At 39.6% G+C, this 22,109-nt stretch overlaps 1 protein-coding gene across 1 annotated transcript; it reads left to right on the forward strand.

The window, feature by feature from the left end:
* The first annotated feature begins 2,891 nt into the window (after positions 1–2,891).
* On the forward strand, positions 2,892–17,422 carry LOC143958908 (heat shock protein beta-1-like). Its single transcript, XM_077467891.1, has 3 exons — positions 2,892–3,372; positions 13,113–13,176; positions 17,149–17,422. Exons 1-3 carry the CDS (start codon positions 2,973–2,975, stop codon positions 17,324–17,326), a joined length of 642 nt encoding a protein of 213 aa, XP_077324017.1. The 5' UTR covers positions 2,892–2,972; the 3' UTR covers positions 17,327–17,422.
* Positions 17,423–22,109: the final 4,687 nt, after the last annotated feature.

Raw genomic sequence — 22,109 nt, forward strand, 5'->3', positions numbered from 1 at the left:
TCCCCCCACTGTACGAGCGGCTCGTCCTCCGCTGGATCTATCATGGAGCCGATCTCCGTTCCCTGCGAGCGTTGCGACGCACGGGGACAGAGATCGGTGCCAAATTCAAAAAGTAAAACAGACAGTATACATACAGTATAATGTAATCTTACAGATTACATTGCTGTATGTAATTATTTCACATCCCCTTTGTCCCTAGTGGTCTGCCCAGTGTCCTGCATGCAGTTTTATATTATAAAAACTGTTCTTTATGCCTGGATACTGGAGATTGTCCATAGCAACCAAAACTGTCCCTTTACATCAAAAATCATTTTAGACCAGCTAGAAAACAGCGATAATAAATCAGAATCACTCGCAGAATTGAGCGATCGCGATTTGTGGGGAGATCCGTCATCAAATATTGAAAAGTAATGACAGCGACAATTCTGCAACTGAACAAATTTCAGTGTTTTTGATTTGATTACATTATTGAATAATTTTTATTATTGTTATATTATTATTTGGTATAATTATTTATAGTTATTTATTATATTATAATTTATGATTTCATTTTTCAAACTTTATCATACCCGGGATGTCTGCTAGACTCTGGTTTGAACAGATTTAAGAGAGTTATTCCTAAGGCCGCGTACACACGGGCGGACTGTTCGCCCAACTAAGTTCGTCAGACAATCCGACAAACAGTCCGTTCAAAATTTGCATGAACGGACTTGACCACACACGATGAGCAGACAGTCCGCTGAAAGCGTGCGCAATGACGTGAACGGCAAATTCGACGTCCAATACACTGCAATGCAACCTTCGCCGTGTAAATCCTTTCTGAGCATGCGCCAAACTTAGTCTGTCGAACTAGCCTACACACGAGCGGACTATCCGCTGAAACCAAGTTTGGACGGACTGTCTTACGGAAATTCCGTAAGACTTTGTTCGTCAGACTGTCCGCTGAAACAGTCCGCTGAAGCCCACACACGAGCGGATTGTCCGCTGAAACACTGTTCAGCGGACTAAGTTGGGCGAACAGTCCGCCCGTGTGTACGCGGCCTAAGAATTACAGGACTACAATATAAAACGCCAAATTTTCATGCAAAATAATTGTACCACTTTTAGCACCTTAAATCTGAAATAATCATACCGCCAGGGAGGTTAAATGTCACAGATATGAAAAAATCTAATGGAAGCTCTGTGTATCGTCATTCTTCCTCATTTAGAAGGACACATAGTTATCATGGTGCCCACTAACACCCAATGCCCTTAAAGAGTATGTATAAAGAGAATGTATGCTGGGTGTTATATTGCCATAATGTACAAGTATGCTGTATATTATGGTTCACTTACATAACAACTGTGCCCTGCTCCAGTGCTGTCCACTCCAGGCTGTTAGTAGATAGTCACCCACTGCACCGCTGTCCCCATGCCACTTCTTCTGGGATTCCAGTTTAAACTTTCTAGGGTATAAGGCACTTTTCGGATCCTGCACCCAGTAAAATGGTGCATTTTGCCACCCCACTTGCAGTGTACTCCCTTTTCCCTACCCACCATGTTTTTTCTTTCTTCTTCTTCCCTATCCCTGTCCTCTTCCATCTCACCCTCCCCTCCCCTCCTCCCTCCCCTTAGCCCAGTACCTTTTCTGTACTTGCCCCATCCACACATGTTAAATGTTAGAAAATATTGTATTCCCAGTGTTTGCATCATTCAGTAAACTTGAGAATAATGTTGGTCTGGCTATACTGTATGTTCACGCTATGGGAAGTCTCTTGTAGTCTATGCAATGCTTGGACATTCCTGTATAGGCAGTTCTGTATTCTGTGAATTTTATGTTTTGTTGCTATACACTTGACTAACAACATGCGCATGAGGCACTGTGTGTGTGTCCTCATAAACGCTATTACTTTGTGAATACCAGATAATTTAAATAAAGAATTTGCAAAACAATTGTTGGGTTAAAGAGAAAGAGAATTTTTGGCAGAAGAGACGCTGTTGTGGCTGCTACAAAAAGTCCCTATCCCCCATCAATTTTATATTTTCGGAGTTTACTTTAGTCCTCTAGGTACTAATATGATAGAACAGAAAGAAGACAATCGCCATATGTGCGCACATATGGTGGCAATGTTTAAAAATACAGAAATTTTGGCAAGAGGTGATACAATTGTTTCAGGAGATAACGGGAGTGAGTGTGCCTAAAAATCCAGAAACGTATTTATGTCATAGCACTAATCTGACAATAACAGTATAAGAAAACATTAAAAGAATGGATTGGAAGAGTAGATTTTATATATAATTTGGTAGAATTATATAATTGTGAAGAAGACAGAAAAGGGACGTTTGTAAAGGCATGGAAAAGTTGGATGGAATTTAGGAGTACAAGGAAATATTCCAGGAGAGTGAAGGCGTGAGAATGAGGAGAGGAGAAGATGAAGGAAGGGAATGGAAGTAGAAAGGCAGGATATAAGTAAAGGAAAGAGGGAAAGAGAGGGAGGAGGAAAAAAAAACAAAGAAGACAATCATATTCAATGTTTTTTTTTTGTTTTTTTTCCGTTGTAATAAATTTATAATGTTACTGTGATATATTAAACAAGCAGCAATTAAGGTAGTAACTGTTATTACAGATTTTGCAATAACATCATTGTTGTAGACATATTAAATAAAGAAGTACTGTGCTAATATACCCTTTCGAAGTGTCCATGTAATTTTCTAGTTAGAGCCACGTAAGTGACATATAAAGGAATTCTTCTTATCTGCGTGATGGTACATAAATATTCATAAATGACTTGTCAGTGAATTGTTATTCCTGAGGAACGAGAACCTTCTATCACAACTACTTGTGTAATCTCCAGTAATAGCACACACTTTTCAGTTGCTAAAAATAAATGCCTGGCTCTCCATAAAACAGCTGCACCCTCCAAATGTCAGTGACAGACTAAAGCTTGGACAGAGCAAAAACAGCTTGTTGAACAGTGCCATAGACTCAGACCATGTCTTCAGAACGTAGAATTCCCTTCACTTTCCTTCGCACCCCAAGCTGGGAACCATTCCGAGACTGGTACCAAGGTACCAACAGACTGTTTGATCAGTCTTTTGGTATGCCAAGAATTCCTGAAGATTGGTACCAATGGCCTAGCACAAATTGGCCAGGCTACGTCCGTCTTTTTCCCAGTCAATCAGTGGACGCTGTTCCTCCTACTACTCCAGCTGTAGTTTCTCCTGCAGCAGCAACTGTTCCTGATTTTAACAGGGCACTAAGTCGGCAACTTAGCAGTGGAATTTCAGAGATCCGACAAACAGCCGACTGCTGGAAGATCAGCTTAGATGTCAACCACTTTTCTCCTGAGGAACTGGTTGTCAAAACTAGAGATGGTTTAGTGGAAATCACAGGTAGGTTGAAGTGGTTATCAATGCATTTATGTAATTTATTTTATGCAATCTATAGTATGCAAAGTACAAAAAGGTTTGTTATGTTAAATAGTTAATGCGCTCTGATAAATGTTATTTACTGTACCTTTAAAAGTTCATAGGCATGTTATATATTTATTTTAATTGTGAATAAATTACTTTCACTACTGTTCACTGCTGGGTATACATGTGCCATCTTGTTGGCCATGGTTATTTTCTACCAGAAAAAGATCGCTTTAGTTTTGCTATAGAACAAAGCTCATAGTAAAGACACTGTGGGGGTTATTTACTAAAGGAAAATTCACTTTGCACTGCAAGTGCACTTGAAAACGCACTGAAAGTGCACTTGGCTGTAAAGTCGCTGTAGGTCGCTGCAAGGAAAACAAAAAAAACAGCATTTTAGCTTGCACATGATTGGATGATAAAATTAGCAGAGCTTCCACTCATTTCAGATCTAACGCTTAGATTTAGAGTGACTGCACTTCCAAGTGCACTTTCAGTGCAAAGTGGATTTGCCTTTCGTAAATAACCCTCTGTGTTCTAATATGGATTTTCCATCAAGCTACTTACCCATGTTATTCCAATGTAGCTACAATACATACCTATGCACCATATTATGGCTGAAAAACATTGTATGTAGCCACAACATATGTTTCAGTGGAATTTGTCACTACATAGAGTTACAGAATAATAGCAATTTCAGAAAATATATAATACTATAAACAAATTTTTACTAAATTTGCTCTTATGAAATTACGTAAACAAAATGCATAATGTTAGAAAATATGTTTTTGTTATACCCACATATCCCTAAATTCAAAAACTTTGTGCAACCAGTGCTAGACTGTAAAAAAGCAGTTGATCTCATGCTTGACCATCATTATTGTCATGATATACAGATCTCAGCACTATTAACCAAAAAGTACCCGCTTCTATAATTTAGTTATGATATGCCATAGCTGTAAAGTTACTTATAAACTTTACATGATTATTGATTTCAACAAATATTAACACTGTAAAGTTGATTATTTAAGTAGGGCAAGTGAATTTTCACTTATCTTAGTGAATTAGGTAAAACAAAGTAAAATTAAGTAAAAATTTAATTGTAAAAGAATACCCAAAAATGTGCAAGGAAAATATTTAAAAAAATAGATTTTTGCTTACACATTCACATTATTGGATGGTGATCAGCACAACTTCACCTCATTCACTAAACTAAGTAAATGTTTTCTTGGCAAATTGAATTGTCCCACAGCTTAGTAAATGAAGTGAACTTGTGTTGACTTCAATCATCCAATTATGCGCAAGCAAAAATTCAGTTTTTAAAATATTATTGGATATCCTTTTCAATGCGACTTTTCACAGTGTTTCACCTCATTCACTAAGTTAAGTGTAAATTCACTTTGAAAAGGAGGACTATTATTAATACTCCTGTACTGCCAATTAACTCTGTAATGATCTTAAATGAGCTGCCAGCAGTCGCCATTGTGTGGTCCCAAGCCTTAATCAGTAAAATAGCTATATACTGTATATATAAGTGCTGGGGTGAGCAACAGACAGTGCCTTACAACATGATACTATTTGAAGATTTTTAAATCTATTTTCTTTGATCCTCATTGTCAGGGAAAAGATAAGCAGGGGTGCAAACTTACAGCTTGCCATAACATTATAGCCTAGGAAAATGAATGCCAATGTGTGGACTGAGTGAAAAAAACATGTTAGTTGAATCATATCCTAATAAATGAACCTTGAGATTTCAAGGTCAAGTTCTGACACTTTTAGTAAACTGCATACACACTTATGCCCTGTACACACGGTCAGACATTCCGACCACAAAATCCGTCAGATTATTTTTTTTTTTAAATCGCATTTGCATACACACGGTCGGACAAAATTGTCGGACAATCTGATCATTCGGAACGTGTTGATGTTCGTTGCGTACGACGGGACTACGTAGAGGCTAGTAACCAATAGCTTTGGTCTCGTAATCTGATCTGAGCATGCGTGGCACTTTGTCCGATCGGAATTCTCAGATCGGATTTTTTGATGTAAAATTTTAGATATTGCTCTCAAATTTTTTCTGTTGGAATTTCCGACGGAAAAAGTCTGATAGAGCCCACACATGATCGGATTTTCCGACAATATAATCCGATGGGACCTTTTCCGTAGGGCATAATATGCGTAAGATTTTATTTTCAATAAAATGCAATTTAGGCATTCTAACATTTTTATTGTAATTTGGGCTATATTGGATCATTAAACGGGGATTATTTGAGAGAGTAATTTCAAGGCTAGATCCCACCCAGACCAGATGGCCCAGTGTGATGCTTAGCAAATGTGGAGAAATGTAAAGGTACCCCTAAGAGTGTTTCCAGTATCAAAAGTCTTAGTTTTTGCTTAAGGAGATTTTTCATTTGGTAAGTTCCCTTGTGGCCTAACTAATTATTTTCCATGAGGAAGGTATTGAAGTGAATGCAAACACAGGCAATGTCATCCATCAAACAGCATGGGACAGGTCAGTTGTGAATGCTATATAACATAGGCATTCTACAGCTGTTCTTTTGCCTTGACCTACTTTGTCATCCACATTCACAGGCTGGAAGACAGCCTCCATATTAGGTGGGTCGAAGTCAGGCTGCTATTACTATTCACTGATCTAGCCCAAAAATAACAGTCAATGTAATCCAGCAATCAGAAATAGAAGGGGGTGAGATATACCCCTTTGATATCAAAAGTCCTGTAAGGCTAGAGAAATGAAGGGTGCCTAAGGAAGGTAAGGTAAGGAAGGGCTCTGCTGTGATTAATCTAGAATGATATATTTAAAGCATTTTTTCCTGATTGCTTCATCATACTATACTAATGAATCCCTCTTAGCCAAACTCTAGATTTTAACTATAGGTCCACTCTAATTGTGTGTTCACCATTGCAGCAGTAGATCCTAGTCCTACAAATGGTAAGCAGTTGTCTTCTCAACAATTGTTCTCAAAGACACATCTATGGCTGGCCTTTTTACCTACGCTCAAAACTTACTGTAATCTCATCTGCTTACAATAATAAGGACAAACATATTATATAACAATTTAAAACAAATCTTTAAGTTTACTGCACATTATTGCCTGTTTGTGGGTATATTTGTTTATTGGTTCTTTGCCACAAAAGTATTATTCACAAATATATATATGTGATTTTCAACAAATATTTTAATAGCTGCTTGATAATCATATTATATGTATGCCTCATGATGTGTATGAATTTCAACTTAATAAATAACAAATTTACTGTTGAGTAATTGGCAGTAAATGAACAGCGTGGATAAGTTGACCAAAGTTTTTAACTCCAAAAATGAATGTCGTTGTTATAGAGTTACTATTTGATCATTAGTAATTATTGTAATGTAAAGGCTAGGGATTTAGAGTAAAAATTAAACTATAGATAAATGTTTTACAAGCATCAAGATTGGACAAAATGCTGCATGCTTACATGTGTGATCTGTTGGGGTTCACATAAAAAGTGTTTGCTTTAATTTTTTGCGAACTCATACTTTTCAGTGCTGCAGGGTCATGCTATCAGATATAGTCAACCACCATGCACTGTGCTGCTTTCATTCACTCTTATAAACCATCACCGTCATTCATCACAGCCACATTGCATTTGTTAATGGCTAGAAGGCACTACTAGCTTTCAGGAATACTGCTCTCTACTCTACTGATCTCTGGTGTGGTATTAGTGCAAAAATGAAAAACATTGGGCTGCAGCCTCACGCATTCACATATAGGCAATTAGTGTTAGTCAGTATAAATATGAAGAACTGTTAGTGCTGATCAGTTAGGCTAAGTGTGTCTTGCCCCTATGTTAGTTATTGAGCCAGCACCACTTCATAAAAGATCTCTATGTTGTAAGACTAATACTACGGTACTAATACATGACAAAATTAACAGCAGCTATGTGTAGGAACAGTATTCAGCTTTCATGACCAATTGAATCACCCTGATAGTAGACAGTTCAAATGACACAGCCAGTCATGAACCAATAAGTGTCAGAAACCATGAATCAGACTGAGACAGAAGTGCAGTAAAAATCACACTAGTTTAATATTAATAGTAAAAGGTAAACAGAGCAAATATAGTCAGAACATAGCCAGAGTTCCGTAACTGGAATGGATAGTCAGACAAGTCAGGACGTCAAGGAGTCAGGGATCAGCATATTTCAGGCCAGGCCAGGATATCAGGAAGCTGGAGAATCAGCGTAGTCAGTGGAACAACAAGCAGGATCTGGAAGCAGAAGGAACGTCAGCCAAACAAGTCTTTCACAGGTACACAGGAGAGAGTCTCTGATATGTTGACCAGGCATAGGCAGAGATGATCTGGACTGAACAGCTTAAGTGGCCAGCAGGACTGACGAGCAGGATATCATCACCAGGTTATTCACTGTGGAAAGATTAGAGCTGGAAATTAACCGACAGCTGAGCGGCCTGCTCTGAGAAAAAAGGGCTGAGCCCAGCCCTGACAATAAGGAAGACAGAACTTGATTTGGATCTAATAAATAGCACACATTAGAAGTAAGAGAATGCTACAGCTAGTTGGAAAACCAATCTAATTGGTTCTTCCCTGACAATTGTTTTTAGTGGAGGGATATGAGGTTAAGCTGTTTTTTTTAGGTCACGTCTCATCTCTTACATATAATGAAAGGTGAAACTGGATTGGGTACTACTGACAACAACTCCATGTTTGTTCTCACTTTCTTTTCTCCATCATCACAATGTATATGTCACATTTTCTAGGTGCTCAGTAAGCCTGAATGTCCTATGTAGGTTTAACCAAGGTGTTATTTAGTCTTACCTATATTTTAACCACCTTTTGAATAGCAGATCAAAGAACAGTTGCATATAAAAAATGATGAGTTGTACTGAAAAAGACTCACATTATCACTCACATGGTAATAAAATGACTACCCCTACTAGCTGCACCTACTATCTGAATAAAAGCAGGACTTTCATTCATTAATGATCAAACAATTGGCCTAAAGGTAATCAAACCTTTACAATTGTTATTTATAGGGGGTAAAAATTTTATTGAAAAATGCTTTTTGTCTTTATAACCTAAATTATAGACAGTTTCCTGGGTTATATTACTAATGTTATTAAAGTAAGAACCTGCTCCCTGACACATATGATGTCTGACCTAATTAAACTGTCACCTAATGGCCCAGTAATTTGCTCCATGCATTCTTGTATGTTCTATCTAGGATGAGGAAAAGGGAAATATAAATTGCAGCCCCAGTGATTTCTGTAATGGATAACACTGTCTCAGCACATTAAATATTAATACTACTTTTTAGTTGGCTTTTAGTCTACAGTGCAGGATGGTGTAGTTCATTTTGAGGAAATGTGTATAATGGGGAGCAGAGAGCTTCTTTTTGCAACAACTTGCTGCCATTAGCATTATTGGATGTTGGCTTGAAACTGACATTTGCCTTTGCTAATCTGTAGAATAAGACCACAGCTGTTTCTTTCATTCTCCATGTCAATTTTGATTTACACCAAGAGCACAGGAACACTGCTATTGTCACTAAATGTTTATATTAATTTACATCTAGCTTTTAGGGAAAATATTTGTAAATTGTATTCTGCTGTATACAAGGTTTTTCTGTCATTAGAGAATAGGTACAACCCTCCATCCCCTGGGCCACCCTTGTTTTCACCGCCTCCCAACAACCCCTCTTTTAGAAAACATATTAAGCATCTCCACTTCCTCCCACCCTTGTACCTGGTGACTCCTCATATATTGTAGACTGCAGAGTCACTCACACAGCAGCCAGTGATGATTTATAGATGGGAGCAGGCATCCTCTAATTACATTATCTGTAATACTAAAGATAGGAAAGGCTTTGTATGCATACTCAGGTTCCAGTGCAGGGGAGTTGTGAAGCAACTGATAAGAAACTGGGATTGATTTACTGAAACTGGAAAGTGAAAAATCTGGTCTAGCTGCGCATGGAGCCAATCAGCTTCTAACTTCAGATTGTTCAATTAAGCTTTGACAAAAAAAAAATGAATCTGATTGGTTTCTATGCAGAGCTGCATCAGATTTTGCAATCTCCAATTTTAGTAAATCAACCCCATAGTGTAGCTCCTACTGAATAGGAACCATGCAATACAGTACTATACATAATATCTTCCTGGTACATAGTATCGGCACATTCTGGCACAAAAAAAGACCTGGTTGTATAACAGAATGCAGAACAATATAGGAACAATTTGGCGTGCATGTATAACATGATCTTACATGGAAGTGATATCAAATAAGCCTCATGTATCAAGTATCTAAAAGGGAATTCTGAACTCACCATATCAACAAATTGCAGTTTTCCAAAGACTTTCTACACAATTGTTACTGAAAAACTGTTGGAAAAATTCCTATGGGTAACAGACCAGACAATTGATGTTCAGAATATTTTTGCAACATTAAGTGCAAATGATCCTTGTCAAGTAGTATTTCACATATGCTGAGGTCTAGTCACATGATCAGTGCAGAGAGAGATTGTTCACGTTTCTGTTCTGTTGCAAAGAATCATGGTTCAGGTGGACAATCAACTGGTCCCAGATCTGCGCCATTGGATCTTAGGACGCACAACAAAAGTCTCAGCCGTTTAAAAAATGGGATGTAATTGGTTTTTGGAGTAATGAGCACAGGCTTGCTTTTTGGGGTTAGGGTCCACAGGAATCTTGCATCCTAATGAACTTGATCACGTTTTAGTAGCGCACTATTACACCAGTGGAGCAAATATTCGCATGGCCTAGCAAATAATGGGGTCCACTCTGCTGAACCAGCAGCTTTCATTACTCCCTTATTTTTATTTATAACACCATTTAGGTTCAATGTTACAATAAATGTCTTTTAAATTGGCTCTATGTGTAATGCAAATCTGCAGTGGGTGTTGAAACTAAGTGCAAATGAAGACATTAGCCTAAAATTTGTATGGCACTTTCAGTATGTAGAGGGATCTAGCACAATAGGAATCAATGATTAATCATTTTTAGAATCAATGACTTTCCATATGCAAACAGCAAATATGCAAAAAAAAATAAAAAATCAAGAGCAGCGAATAAAACATTTGCTATATCATAAATATGGTGAATGTGACAAAGACCTGCGTTTCCTGTCAGGAAAGTCTAGGTTTGTGACTTTTGGTGTAAAATGTAAATCGGTTTGGTAAATGGCAAATATTTTTACAGTGAAATACACAACAGGATCCCAGTGGGGAATAATCACTTTCTGCTTTAAAAAAACATGCCCCAAGACATTTACTAAAAACATACAGTGTATACTATCAAACTACAGTCCATGCTTCATTTTTGACCTAATGAAGTGATAAAGTGAGCTATACAAAACCGGTAGAGATCTTTTAACAACGCTTGAATCCCACACAGATGGTAAGGTGTAATCCTACCTAGGAGACCAGCCTTTAGTCACTCACACAGGGATTTATGTCTGCTTGCGAAATGTAAGTAGATGCCAATACAAACATTATTACACTTGGAAAAATAAAGATTGCATATCAGTGTAAATCATATTCCTTTTGCTAGTCTATATCCAGAACACAGTGTGAAGGGTCACTTCACATTATACATAATCAGAATGCTTCTGAATGTGATGAAGCAAACATAAATAGAAAATGTGCACATAAATCCAATACAAAGTCCATATCTTAGCCCTTAAGGAGTTTTAAAAAAATTGTATCTGTGTAATATTATAAACTACATGGATAGAAAAGCCTGCAAATATGCAAATGGAGAATTTCATAGTACCATAGGACAAAATAGAGTATGAATAAAATGTGGTTCCATTTGGTTACAGTTAACCCAGACCTCAGATTACCTCACATACGCTCCATGAACCCTGTATTAACAGGCCCAGGATGTAATTGAGAAACAAAGTACCATGATATCTCATTTTGCCCTCAGACTATGCTCTTTGTAACCAACTCCTTCCATTGATCTATAAATCCTCCTTCTTTCCCATCAAAACATACAAAAACCTAATATTTTCTGCTCAGTTCTGCTATTTGTATATATAAGACCATGGGATTGATTTGCTTAAGGCAAATAGGCTCTTCACTTTGAAAGGGAAGTTGTACTTTCAAAGAGAATATGCCTCAGAGCCTATTGAATGAGATGAAGCTCTGCTGAATTCAATCATCCAATCAAGTGCAAGCTAAAACGCTGTTTTTTTATTTCCTTGCATGTGATTGTGTAAGTCACCGCATTCAATAAGCTCTGGGGCACTTTTCCTTGCAAAGTGAACACTCTATTTGCCTTTAGTAAATTAAACCCATATTTCTACCCTCTACCCCAGTTTCACCCTGGTATATGAACTTGGTTAAGTTTCATACTGTACAGACTGATAAATCTTTGTACATTTATCGCATTAGCCTTTAGCTGTTTTCCAAGATACCCCCTTTTGCCCTCTGCCCCATGCTCCACTTACCGAATCCCTTCCATAGATCTTCACTCCACACATCTTCCTCCTTCCCCAACAAAGCAAAAATTAAGACTTTCTGTTCAGTCCTCTTATGTGTATGTAGAAGACCATATCACTACCCTGTAGCACTGTTTCACCATGTTTTATGATTTTCCTGTACCGATTGATATTTGTAAATTTTTCAAGTTAGCATTTAATTGGTAACTTTTCTGTATATTTATATTACTTAAAGATATATTGTAACCAGCATCGGCCTTGTTAAACAGAAACTTTGTGAAAAACCTTAAATCAAGAATAAAAAAGTATAGGGATAGAGATATATTTTAAACTGATTTCAGGTGCATGGCATGGTTCACACGACAAGGTTCTAATAAATAATAAAATGTATGAATCACGCAGAAAAAAAAAAAAAAATATATATATATATATATATATATATATATATATATATTTAAGTGCTAGAGAGACCATCTTAAAGCAGAGTTCCACCCATTTAAAAGTTAGCAGCTACAATAAGTGTAGCTGCTGACTTTTAATAAACAGACACTCACCTGTCCCACAGTCCAGCGATGCTGGCACACGAAGCCTCGCTCCTCTCCCCCTCCTCTTCATAGTACCGGCATTGTAACTGTGGGTGTCCGGCTGTGTCTTCACGGCTGGGTGCACACTGTGCATGTGTGGGCCATGCTGCGCGTTATGACTGGCCGGGCAATCTTCTGGTACTTGTGACGTGTCCCAGAAGATAGCAGGGAGGGAGAGGGGAGAGGTGAACTTCTGCTTGGTACCGAGGCGCCAGGGGGGGAAGTGGAAGCTGGGTGCCTGTCAAAACTTGACAGGCCAAATGTGGCATGTCAGGGGGTCACCAGTACTTAAAGAGGAAGTTCCATTTCTGGGTAGAACTCCGCTTTAATACAGGTGTTTTTTGTAAAAATAACAGAGATACTGTATGTGACAACATTTCTGAAACTGAACAGTGCCTTCAAAGTAGTTATCAATGACATTTAATATTGCACATTTTCAAGATGGCCTTAGGGTTTTTCCTTTCACTTAAATATTGCATTACTAGACTTATCATGATGAGAACTAGCTTGGCTTGCTCTTAGAGTATTTAGTTGAAAATGTGCACCATTAACCTAACTGATGGACATTAATGCTGAGAAGCATGTGAGCTCATTTAGGCAAAGGCTATTCACCATAAGGGATGCTGATTATTTATGAACTACTTTAAAACTTTTCTTACAGGAAAACATGAAGAGAAACAAGATGAACATGGATTTATCTCAAGATGCTTTACAAGAAAATATACGTGAGTCCATACTAAATATTTTCTCTTAAAGAATGGAGCTGCTGTAGTGAACAGTCATAAAAATTGCCACTTTGTTATATTTCTATTTACTGTGATGTATGAAACTGTACATGTACATGAGGCTTAAAATATACTATACTTAAGCAAATGTTTATTGCTACAGGTTCACACATCTCAATGAGATAAATGATAAGTTACATTACAGTCAGCCAGGACAGTTCTATGTCAGTTGTAACATATTTATTTTCTTCTGGTCATGAAATGTGATAATATATGCACTTGTATAGTATATTGTTGTTTGCTGCATGTTACTAGATATCAGCTAGCACTTGTTGCCTAGAGAGGCAATAAGGAATGAACAACAGATGTTTTTCATTCCTGAAAAATATCAGCATTCTAAATAGACATGTGCCCTCAGCTGCTTCAAACCAAGGGCGCATCAAACATATTTTGGTTGCAAACTATCAAAATGGTAATTGGTCCCATTGGCAAAAGGCTTGTCCAAGACCACAAGGAACTGAGCCAGGCCATATTGTGTCCTTTTTAGTAACTGAATAACCCTCTACAGAACATTTTTCTACTTGGTTAAAAGTCTAGGTCTAAGGCCTCATGCACATTGGATGTTTTTACAGCCACAGTTTTTGTCCTATGTGTTCATGCACACTGAGGCCGCGTACACACGGGCGGACTGTTCGCCCAACTAAGTTCGTCAGACAATCCGACAAACAGTCCGTTCAAAATTTGCATGAACGGACTTGACCACACACGATGAGCAGACAGTCCGCTGAAAGCGCGCGTGATGATGTGAACGGCACGTACGACGGGACGAGAAATTCGACGTCCAATACACTGCAATGCAACCTTCGCCGTGTAAATCCTTTCTGAGCATGCGCCAAACTTAGTCTGTCGAACTAGCCTACACACGAGCGGACTGTCCGCTGAAACCAAGTTTGGACGGACTGTCTTACGGAAATTCCGTAAGACTTTGTTCGTCAGACTGTCCGCTGAAACAGTCCGCTGAAGCCCACACACGAGCGGATTGTCAGCTCAAACACTGTTCAGCGGACCAAGTTGGGCGAACAGTCCGCCCGTGTGTACGCGGCCTAAGAATGAGCTCCTAGCGTGTTCGCAAAGCCCACATGCAGAGACCGCCAGAAAGTCGGCACTGCGCTGCGCTAATCACAGGCAGTGAGACATTTCCCGATCTCTGCATCAGGACAATGTCTCACTGCTTGTGATTAGCGCAGCGCAGTGCCAACTTCCTGGTGGGCTCTGCACATGAGCTGTGCAAACACGCCGGAGCTCATCCTTAACATAGGGGCTGATTTACTAAAGGCAAATCCACTTTGCACTACAAGTGCACTTGAAGTTCTCTTGGAAGTGCAGTGGCTTTAGCTTTTGATTTTTTTCATCCAATCGCGTGCAAGCAAAAATGCTGTTTTTTATTTTCCTTGCATGTCCCCCTCAGATCTACAGCGACTGCACTTCCAAGTGCATTTGCAGTGCATTTGTAGTGCAAAGTGAATTTGCCTTTAGTAAATAAACCCCATAGGCTGTTATCAGTGTTTTTTTTGGCAGGGGCGTTTTCTGGCTGGAAAAACCCCCAGAACTTGTGGGTTTTAAGAGGAATTTCTCAGCTGTAAAAATGCTCTAACCTTGATAAAAGCTTCAAAATGTGGCTATTCTGCATTTATCAGCATTTTTGAGCCATAACCTTTTGTGGGAGTATAGTTTTTCTAAAAAAGACAAAAAAAATGAAAAATGCTACTGCAAAAAAGCTACAAAACTCATTCTACAGCTGCAGCTTTCCACAGCTAACGCTACTAGCATTTTTATAATGTCCAGTGTGCATGAGGCTTTAAGAGTAGTTTTTCAACTGTAAAAAAGCTCTAACTCTGAAAAAAGCTTAAGGCTCCATGCACATGTTTTTTAAGCTCCTAGAAGCTGGTATTAGCATTTTTTTCTGCTCCCAGAAACAAAATAGTCGTATCCTATGTGTCCATGCACAATACTTTAGGCTATTAGTGTTTTTTGAGCTTCAGTGTCTAGGAGCAGAAAATAATTGTTTTCGTGGATTCTCTTTGAGTGTTTTTCCAGCAGAAACGCTACTAATAGCGTATTATTTTGCTTTTTTTCCCTCTTTTTTTAAAGGAACTGCAAAAATGCTAATAAGATGCTAATGCTCCAAAATTCTCTTAAACGCTCCTAAAATGCTACTAAAAAAAGCTATTACCAGCATTTTTATCCAGCCTTTTTTCCAGCATTTTTGTAGCTTAACACAAATGCTGGTGTGCATGGAACTTAAAATGCTGGAAAACGCTGCAAATGCAGCTATTCGAAATTTATCAGCGTTTTTGAGCCATAAGCTTTTGTGGAAATATAGTTTTGCTAAAAAAAAAAAAAAAAAAAAAAAATGCTACAGCTAAAAAATGCTGAAAAACACTACTGCAAAACTCATTCTATAGCTCCAGCTTTTTTCTACAGCTAACGCTACTGGCTTTTTTTTATTATTATTATAATTATTATTATTATAATACACGATTTATATAGCGCCAGCAGTTTACGCAGCGCTTTACAATGTATAGGGGGACAACACAATTACAGTACAGTTCAATACAAAAGGCGGGCCCTGCTCATAGAGCTTACATTCTAAAGGGAGGGGGTGGTACAAAAGGTAATAGCTGCAGAGAATGATGTGTGCATAAGGCCTAAAAGTCAATATCTTTGTAACACTTCACAGTAATTTTTATTAACCTCATTACTCGAGGGACATATTGTTGATCCATTTTATATATACTTATTCTTTTCACTTTAAACCAGATCTGGAGTGAAAACATAAAAAGTCATATGGTAAACAGTGGTAAAAAAAAATGGCTTCCGTTTTGATTTTAGGGAGCATTAGAAAAAGAAAACAAGAGCAAAGCAAAAACAATAGTGTCTCAAATAATAAGTAGACTAAAGCCCGGCAAACACATACTGAAAGTTGGCCTGCTTCTGTTGAATGGTCTTGCTCGAAAACAAGCATTGGCTGCAAGTGCGGATCAGTATATTCTGATGGGGGGAAGAGTCCCCCTGTGAGAATACAATAGCACAGCGTGAGAGAATTCTGCATCGCACATTGTTGTGTTGATGCAGAGATATGTCAGTTGTTTTTTTGTTTTTGTTTTTTGCTTAACCCACTGGTTGAACAAAAAAAACTGAATGTGTATACCCCATGTTAAAGATGATATGAGATAGGATGAGCTGCACTCACTAGTGAACAAAAATCATTCAGTATGGAGCATTTACAATTCTAAAGGTGCAACCGCCCTATGAAAGGTTGTTTTTTTTTTTTTTGTATAGGGCAAAGCATATTGGTCTATCACAGTCTTTCTTGTCTTTAACTTGATCAAAGTATCATTTGTAGAAGCCTATGTGATGCAGGAACTGACGTGATTCCAGCGCTGGTTCCCGCATCGCAGCTCTCCCTCAGGCAGTTCACACTGCCTTCTGTGAACCACTGTGAGTGTCAATACAATGCTAATGACACCCCCAGATTGGTCCACAGATTGCAGTGCAAACTGTGAACTTGCACATGAATCAGATCGCATGGGTGTGAAAAAGTCAACGGTATGGCTGAACCTGCATCACATGCGATGTCTGTGTTCGCACAAGTGTGAACCCAGGCTGACATTGCGAAGGTGTAGTGAACAATGTCTTTTCTTGCTGTAACAAAAGGGGAAATCTATATCTGTCATATATAAGATATAGTGAGATGCAGTGAACAAGCCATTTGACTACATTTTATACTGCCATTGTCCGCCCAGATTTACTTGCCTTTTTTATTTTGAATTCCATTCTGTTTGCTGTGTGCATTATGCACTGAGATAGCTCCATCATATATAATTACCGTATATGTGAATAAAATTAGGCGTTTTATTGTTTAAACATATAATTTAATAATTTTAATCATGATCTGTTGTTTTTTTTCAGTCTTCCCCCAGGTGTTGATATTACAAGTGTGGCTTCATCTCTTTCTCCGGATGGTGTTCTGACAGTAGAGGCACCACTCCCCAAGCCAGCAATCCAGTCTGCAGAGATCACTATTCCAGTAACTTTCCAAAGCCGTGCTGAGATTGCTAAGAAGCCTGATGAGCCGGCCAAAAAATAAGAGGACAAACCACCGTATTTTCTTTTACTGTGTTTCAGTCACATATTTTTACACAAAAAAATAAATTTTGAAAAATAAATGTATTCAAAAAATGTATTTTTTCGGGTTTCTATCATTAGCTGTCAGAAAAGAGATACTCAGTTTCAGTCTTGTTTGCTAAAAACAATTAGGAATTCTTCACTTTGAGTGTATACACATGAATTAGAGGTGAATATACTTTACTTCATGGGCATAGCATAAGGGGTTGCAGGGGTCACAATTGCAACCCCGACCCTAGCTCCAGGGGGCCCCACAGCCTGCCTGTCATATTATCATATCCTCCACAAAGTCCAGCTCCAATCTGCCCTAGAGCCCCACAGCCACACTCCAATACTGGGCTTCCACTTTGCCTTCCACAGTCTACACCCCTCTGTTCTCATTGCCTGGAGAAGTAAAGTCACTGTAGATCCGAGGGGGACATGCAAGGAAAATAAAAAACAGCATTTTAGCTTGCACATGATTGGATGATAAAATCAGCATAGCTTCCACTCATTTCAGATCTACCCCTTAGATTTAGAGAGACTGCACTTCCAAGTGCACTTTCAGTGCAAAGTAGATTTGCCTTTCGTAAATAACCCCCCAATATTTTGTACTTTTTGCTATAATAAATACCCCCATTTTTTTTAAAAAAAGCTAATTTTTTTCCTTAGTTTAGGCCGATGTGTATTCCTCTACATATTTTTGGTAATAAAAATTGCAATAAGCATATATTGATTGGTTGCACAAAAGTTATAGTGTCTACCAAATAGGGTAAAGTTTTATGGCATTTTTATTATTATTCGTTTTTTTTACTGGTAATGACAGTGATCAGCGATTTTTATCTGCGGCATTATGGCGAACAGATCGGACACTTTTGACACATTTTTGGGACCATTGGCATTTAAACAGCGATCAGTGCTAAAAAAAATGCACTGATTACTGTGCAAATGTCACTGGCAGGGAAGGGGTTAACCACTAGGGGGCGACAAAGAGGTTAACTGTGTGTCCCTAGGAAGTGATTCTAATTGTGGGGGGAGGGGACTGACTGGGTGAGGGGAGCAATTCGTTGTTCATACTTAGTACAGAGGACTGTTTACTTTGACAGATTTCTGTTCTGTCTCTGTGTGGAGCGATCACGTATGCCTGGTGGTCATCGCAACCGGCAGGCACGCGCATCAGCTCTGACAGCGCACACGCGCCCCCTAGTGGTCAAAAGGCGAACTGACGGCCAATCGTAGCCACTCACATGTAAACACGGAGATGCCTGTAATCGGCACTCCTCGTCTGTGTGGCGAGAAGTGCCGATCAGTGGCATCTCCACACAGGGGGACATCTACACATGTAATCAGGGCACTGATCATCAGTGCCCTGATTACTATATACTGCCAACAGTGTCCCCAATCAGTGCCCACCATTACTCACCAGTGCCAGCAATCAGTGCCCACCACTGCCCACAAGTGCCACCAATCAGTGCCCAGTGATGCCAGTCAGTGCTGGCTATCAGTGCCGCTTATCAGTGCTGCCCTTCAATGCTCATCACTGCTGTCGATCAATGCCCATCAGTGGCACCCATCAATGCCCATCAGTATCCATGCTGCCTATCAGTGCCCACCACTGCCACCTATCAGTGCCCACCAGTGCTGCCTATCAGTACCCACCAGTGCTGCCTATCAGTACCCACCAGTGCTACCTATCAGTGCCCATAAGTGCAGAATATTAGTGCCTCCTCATCAGTGCCACTTAATCAGTGCCCATTAGTGCCTCCTCATCAGTGCCGATAAGTGCCACCTCATCAATGCCCACCAGTTCAGCCTATCAGTCCCTCATCAGCGCACATCAGTGAAGGAGAAAAATTACTTAGTTACAAAATGTACTGACAGAAACTATGTAAAAAAAAAAAAAAAAAAATGTTTGGTCTTTTATTTTTGTAAAAAATAAAAAACCCAGCAGGCATTAAATACCACCAAAAGAAAGTTCTATTTGTGTGAAGAAAATGAAAAAATTTGTTTGGGTAGAAGGTAGCATAAGCGCGCAATTGTGATTCAAAGTGGGACAGCGCTGAAAGCTGAAAAATATATATAAGTGCCCTGTAGGCAAGTGGTTAACCTCCCTGGCGGTGATCCCGAGTCTGGCTCAGGCTGGGATTTCAGTACCACGAGCGGTAACCCCGAGCCAACCTCGGGATCGCATCGCTGGATACAGGGAGGATACAGGGAGAAGTTACTTACCTTGTCCCCTGGATCCAGCGATGTCCTCCGCCCTGTGTGATCGAGCTGTCCTCTGCTCGATTCACACAGTGCCCCAGTGCCCCCGAGGTCCATTCCCTGCGACGTTACAGCGCACGGGAGCGAAGATCGGCGCCAAATTCAAAAAAGTAAAAACACACAAAACACAGAAAGTACTGTAATCTTACAGATTACAGTACTGTATAAAAAAAGACACACCCCCTTTGTCCCTAGTGGTCTGTGCAGCGCCCAGCATGCACTTTTATATTATAAATACTGTTTTTTCTGCCTGGAATTTGGAGATTGCCCATAGCAACCAAAAACTGTCCCGTTATGTCAAAAGTGATTTTAGACCAACTAGAAAACAGCGATAATAAATCTAATGACAGCGACAATTCTGCAAATGAGCAAATTTCAGTGTTTTTGGATTTGATTACATTATTGAATCATTTTTATTATTTATTAACATTATTATATTATAAACTTTATCATACCCGGGATGTCTGCTAGACTCTGGTTTGAAAAGATTTAAGAGTTATTCCTTAGCCCCTGTACACACGGTCGGAGATTTCGACAACCAAATTCGTCGGATTTTGTCCGTTGGATCTTGTCCGAAACTGTTGCATACACACAGTCGGACAAAGTTGTCGAAAAATCCGATCTTTCAGAACGTGATGACGTAATTTCGTTACAATGGGACTACATTCAGGCTAGTAGCCAATAGCTTTGATGTAGGAATTTGATCTGAGCATGCGTGGCACTTTGTCCGATCAAAATTCTCTACACGTGACCAGAGTATGTCCTATCGGACCAGTTTGTCGGAAAATATTTCCAACAAGTTGGAAAATTGGGTCCGACGGATATTCCGACGGAATCAGTCCGATGCATACCACACACAGTCGGATTATCCAACAACACGGTCCGATAGAACACAATCTGACGGATTCTCCGACCGTGTGTACAAGGGCTAAGAATTGCAGGCCTACAATATAAAACGCCAAATTTCCATGAAAAATAATTGTACCGCTTTCAGCACCTAAAATCAGAACTAATCATACTGCCAGGGAGGTTAAAGACACTGTAAAACACACTGTATATAGCTGGTTGCTAAGGAGGGGCCCACATCCTTAGCAACCGATGAGTCATCAGCTGTCAGCCAGATTCCCAGTTGAAAGCTGAATGTTAAAAAATAAATACATTTTCCGGCTAAAAAATTTGCAAAAAAAAAAAAAAGGCATGGGGTTCCCCCCAGGCCCATACCAGGCCCTTCAGGTCTAGAATGGATTCGGAGGGGACCCCCACACCACAATTTTAAAAAGAAATAGCATGGGCCCCCCCAAAATCCTTACCAGACCCTTATCTGAGCAGGTCAGGAAAGGGAGGGGATGAGTAAGCGCCCCCCCCCCCCTCCTGAACCATACCAGGCAGCATGCCCTCAACATGGGGGGTGGGTGCTTTGGGGCAGGGGGGGCTCAGCCGTGTGTATAAAGTGTCCACACTGCGCAATATTAATGAGCTAAAGTCTCAGCAATCAAATGTGAGAGGCATTCTCATATATGATTTAACACCAGTGAAACAGTTTCAATCCATCTAAAGGAACAGACAACTAATATCCATAGTGCTTCTTCGTGCAACACCTCAAAATCTTTGTTTAATCTCAAAATCCTGTATCCCTCCCCCACTTTGATAGACAGACACTTACCAACTTAAACTGCCTTTCCTCTCCTCTTGATAAAGTAATTTTGATGATCAAACATGTTGAGGCATGGCCTAGTGGCGATCAGATGTGAACTTGTGAGCCAGGGAGCCAGGGAGACATGCTGAGAAGTAGGGTAGCTAGCTTGAGCACCATGAATAGCAGGAGGAGCTAGCCAAAGGCAGCCTGTGTACTAACTTACATGTTATGCAATCTGTTTAAAGTGTTTGCTTGTGAGTTTGCCTATTTATTTTAAATAAACACTGGATTTTAGTACTACCACTTTTTTTTTTTACATGATCTTCTACTACAAATACCTTTGAGAAAGAGAATGAATACGGTACAGGGTTGGTTTTGGTGCAGTATAGGTTTGGAATAAGTGTGGTATACAGTGCAGTACGGGTGTGGTATCAATTGGGTACACTTGGTGCCTTGCTCTCAGTGGCTCAATCCTTGCTACCAGTACCAGCAATTGACAAATAGCCCTCTCACCAGTCCCTGGGGTGCTGTGGTGACCTCTCTCTGGAAAAGGTGGTGCCCCTTGGTTTGTTCCCGAAAGCCTTCGGTAATCAGCAGTGGGAAGCAAAGGGTGACTGGATGCTCCAGTATCCCTGGGACACTGGATGTGGGTGATGCTGCCCTGCCCCCAGGTGTCCTCACTTACCCTCTCAGACTCAGCTCTCCGCTGGTATGATCTCCCACAGGCAGACAAATATCCAGATAGAGATTTCTGTAGATGTAGGTTGCCTCAAATCCTTCTGTCTCGTCATGTAATCCCAGACCAACTTGATGATGTTGCGATCAGGGCTCTGCAGGTGCCAAACCATCACTTCTAGGGCTCCTT

The sequence above is a fragment of the Lithobates pipiens genome, unplaced genomic scaffold, assembly GCF_037356315.1.
Source record: "Lithobates pipiens isolate NorthernLeopardFrog02 unplaced genomic scaffold, aLitPip1_a1.2 Scaffold_64, whole genome shotgun sequence".
NCBI lineage: Eukaryota > Metazoa > Chordata > Amphibia > Anura > Ranidae > Lithobates > Lithobates pipiens.

Excerpts from the sequence above, each read along its gene's own strand:
- LOC143958908 (XM_077467891.1), top strand. The coding sequence starts at position 2,973 with ATGTCTTCAGAACGTAGAATTCCCTTCACTTTCCTTCGCACCCCAAGC. Across the intron at positions 3,373-13,112 it reads TGGTTTAGTGGAAATCACAG|GAAAACATGAAGAGAAACAA; the intron begins GTAGGTTGAAGT and ends CTTTTCTTACAG. Across the intron at positions 13,177-17,148 it reads TGCTTTACAAGAAAATATAC|TCTTCCCCCAGGTGTTGATA; the intron begins GTGAGTCCATAC and ends GTTTTTTTTCAG.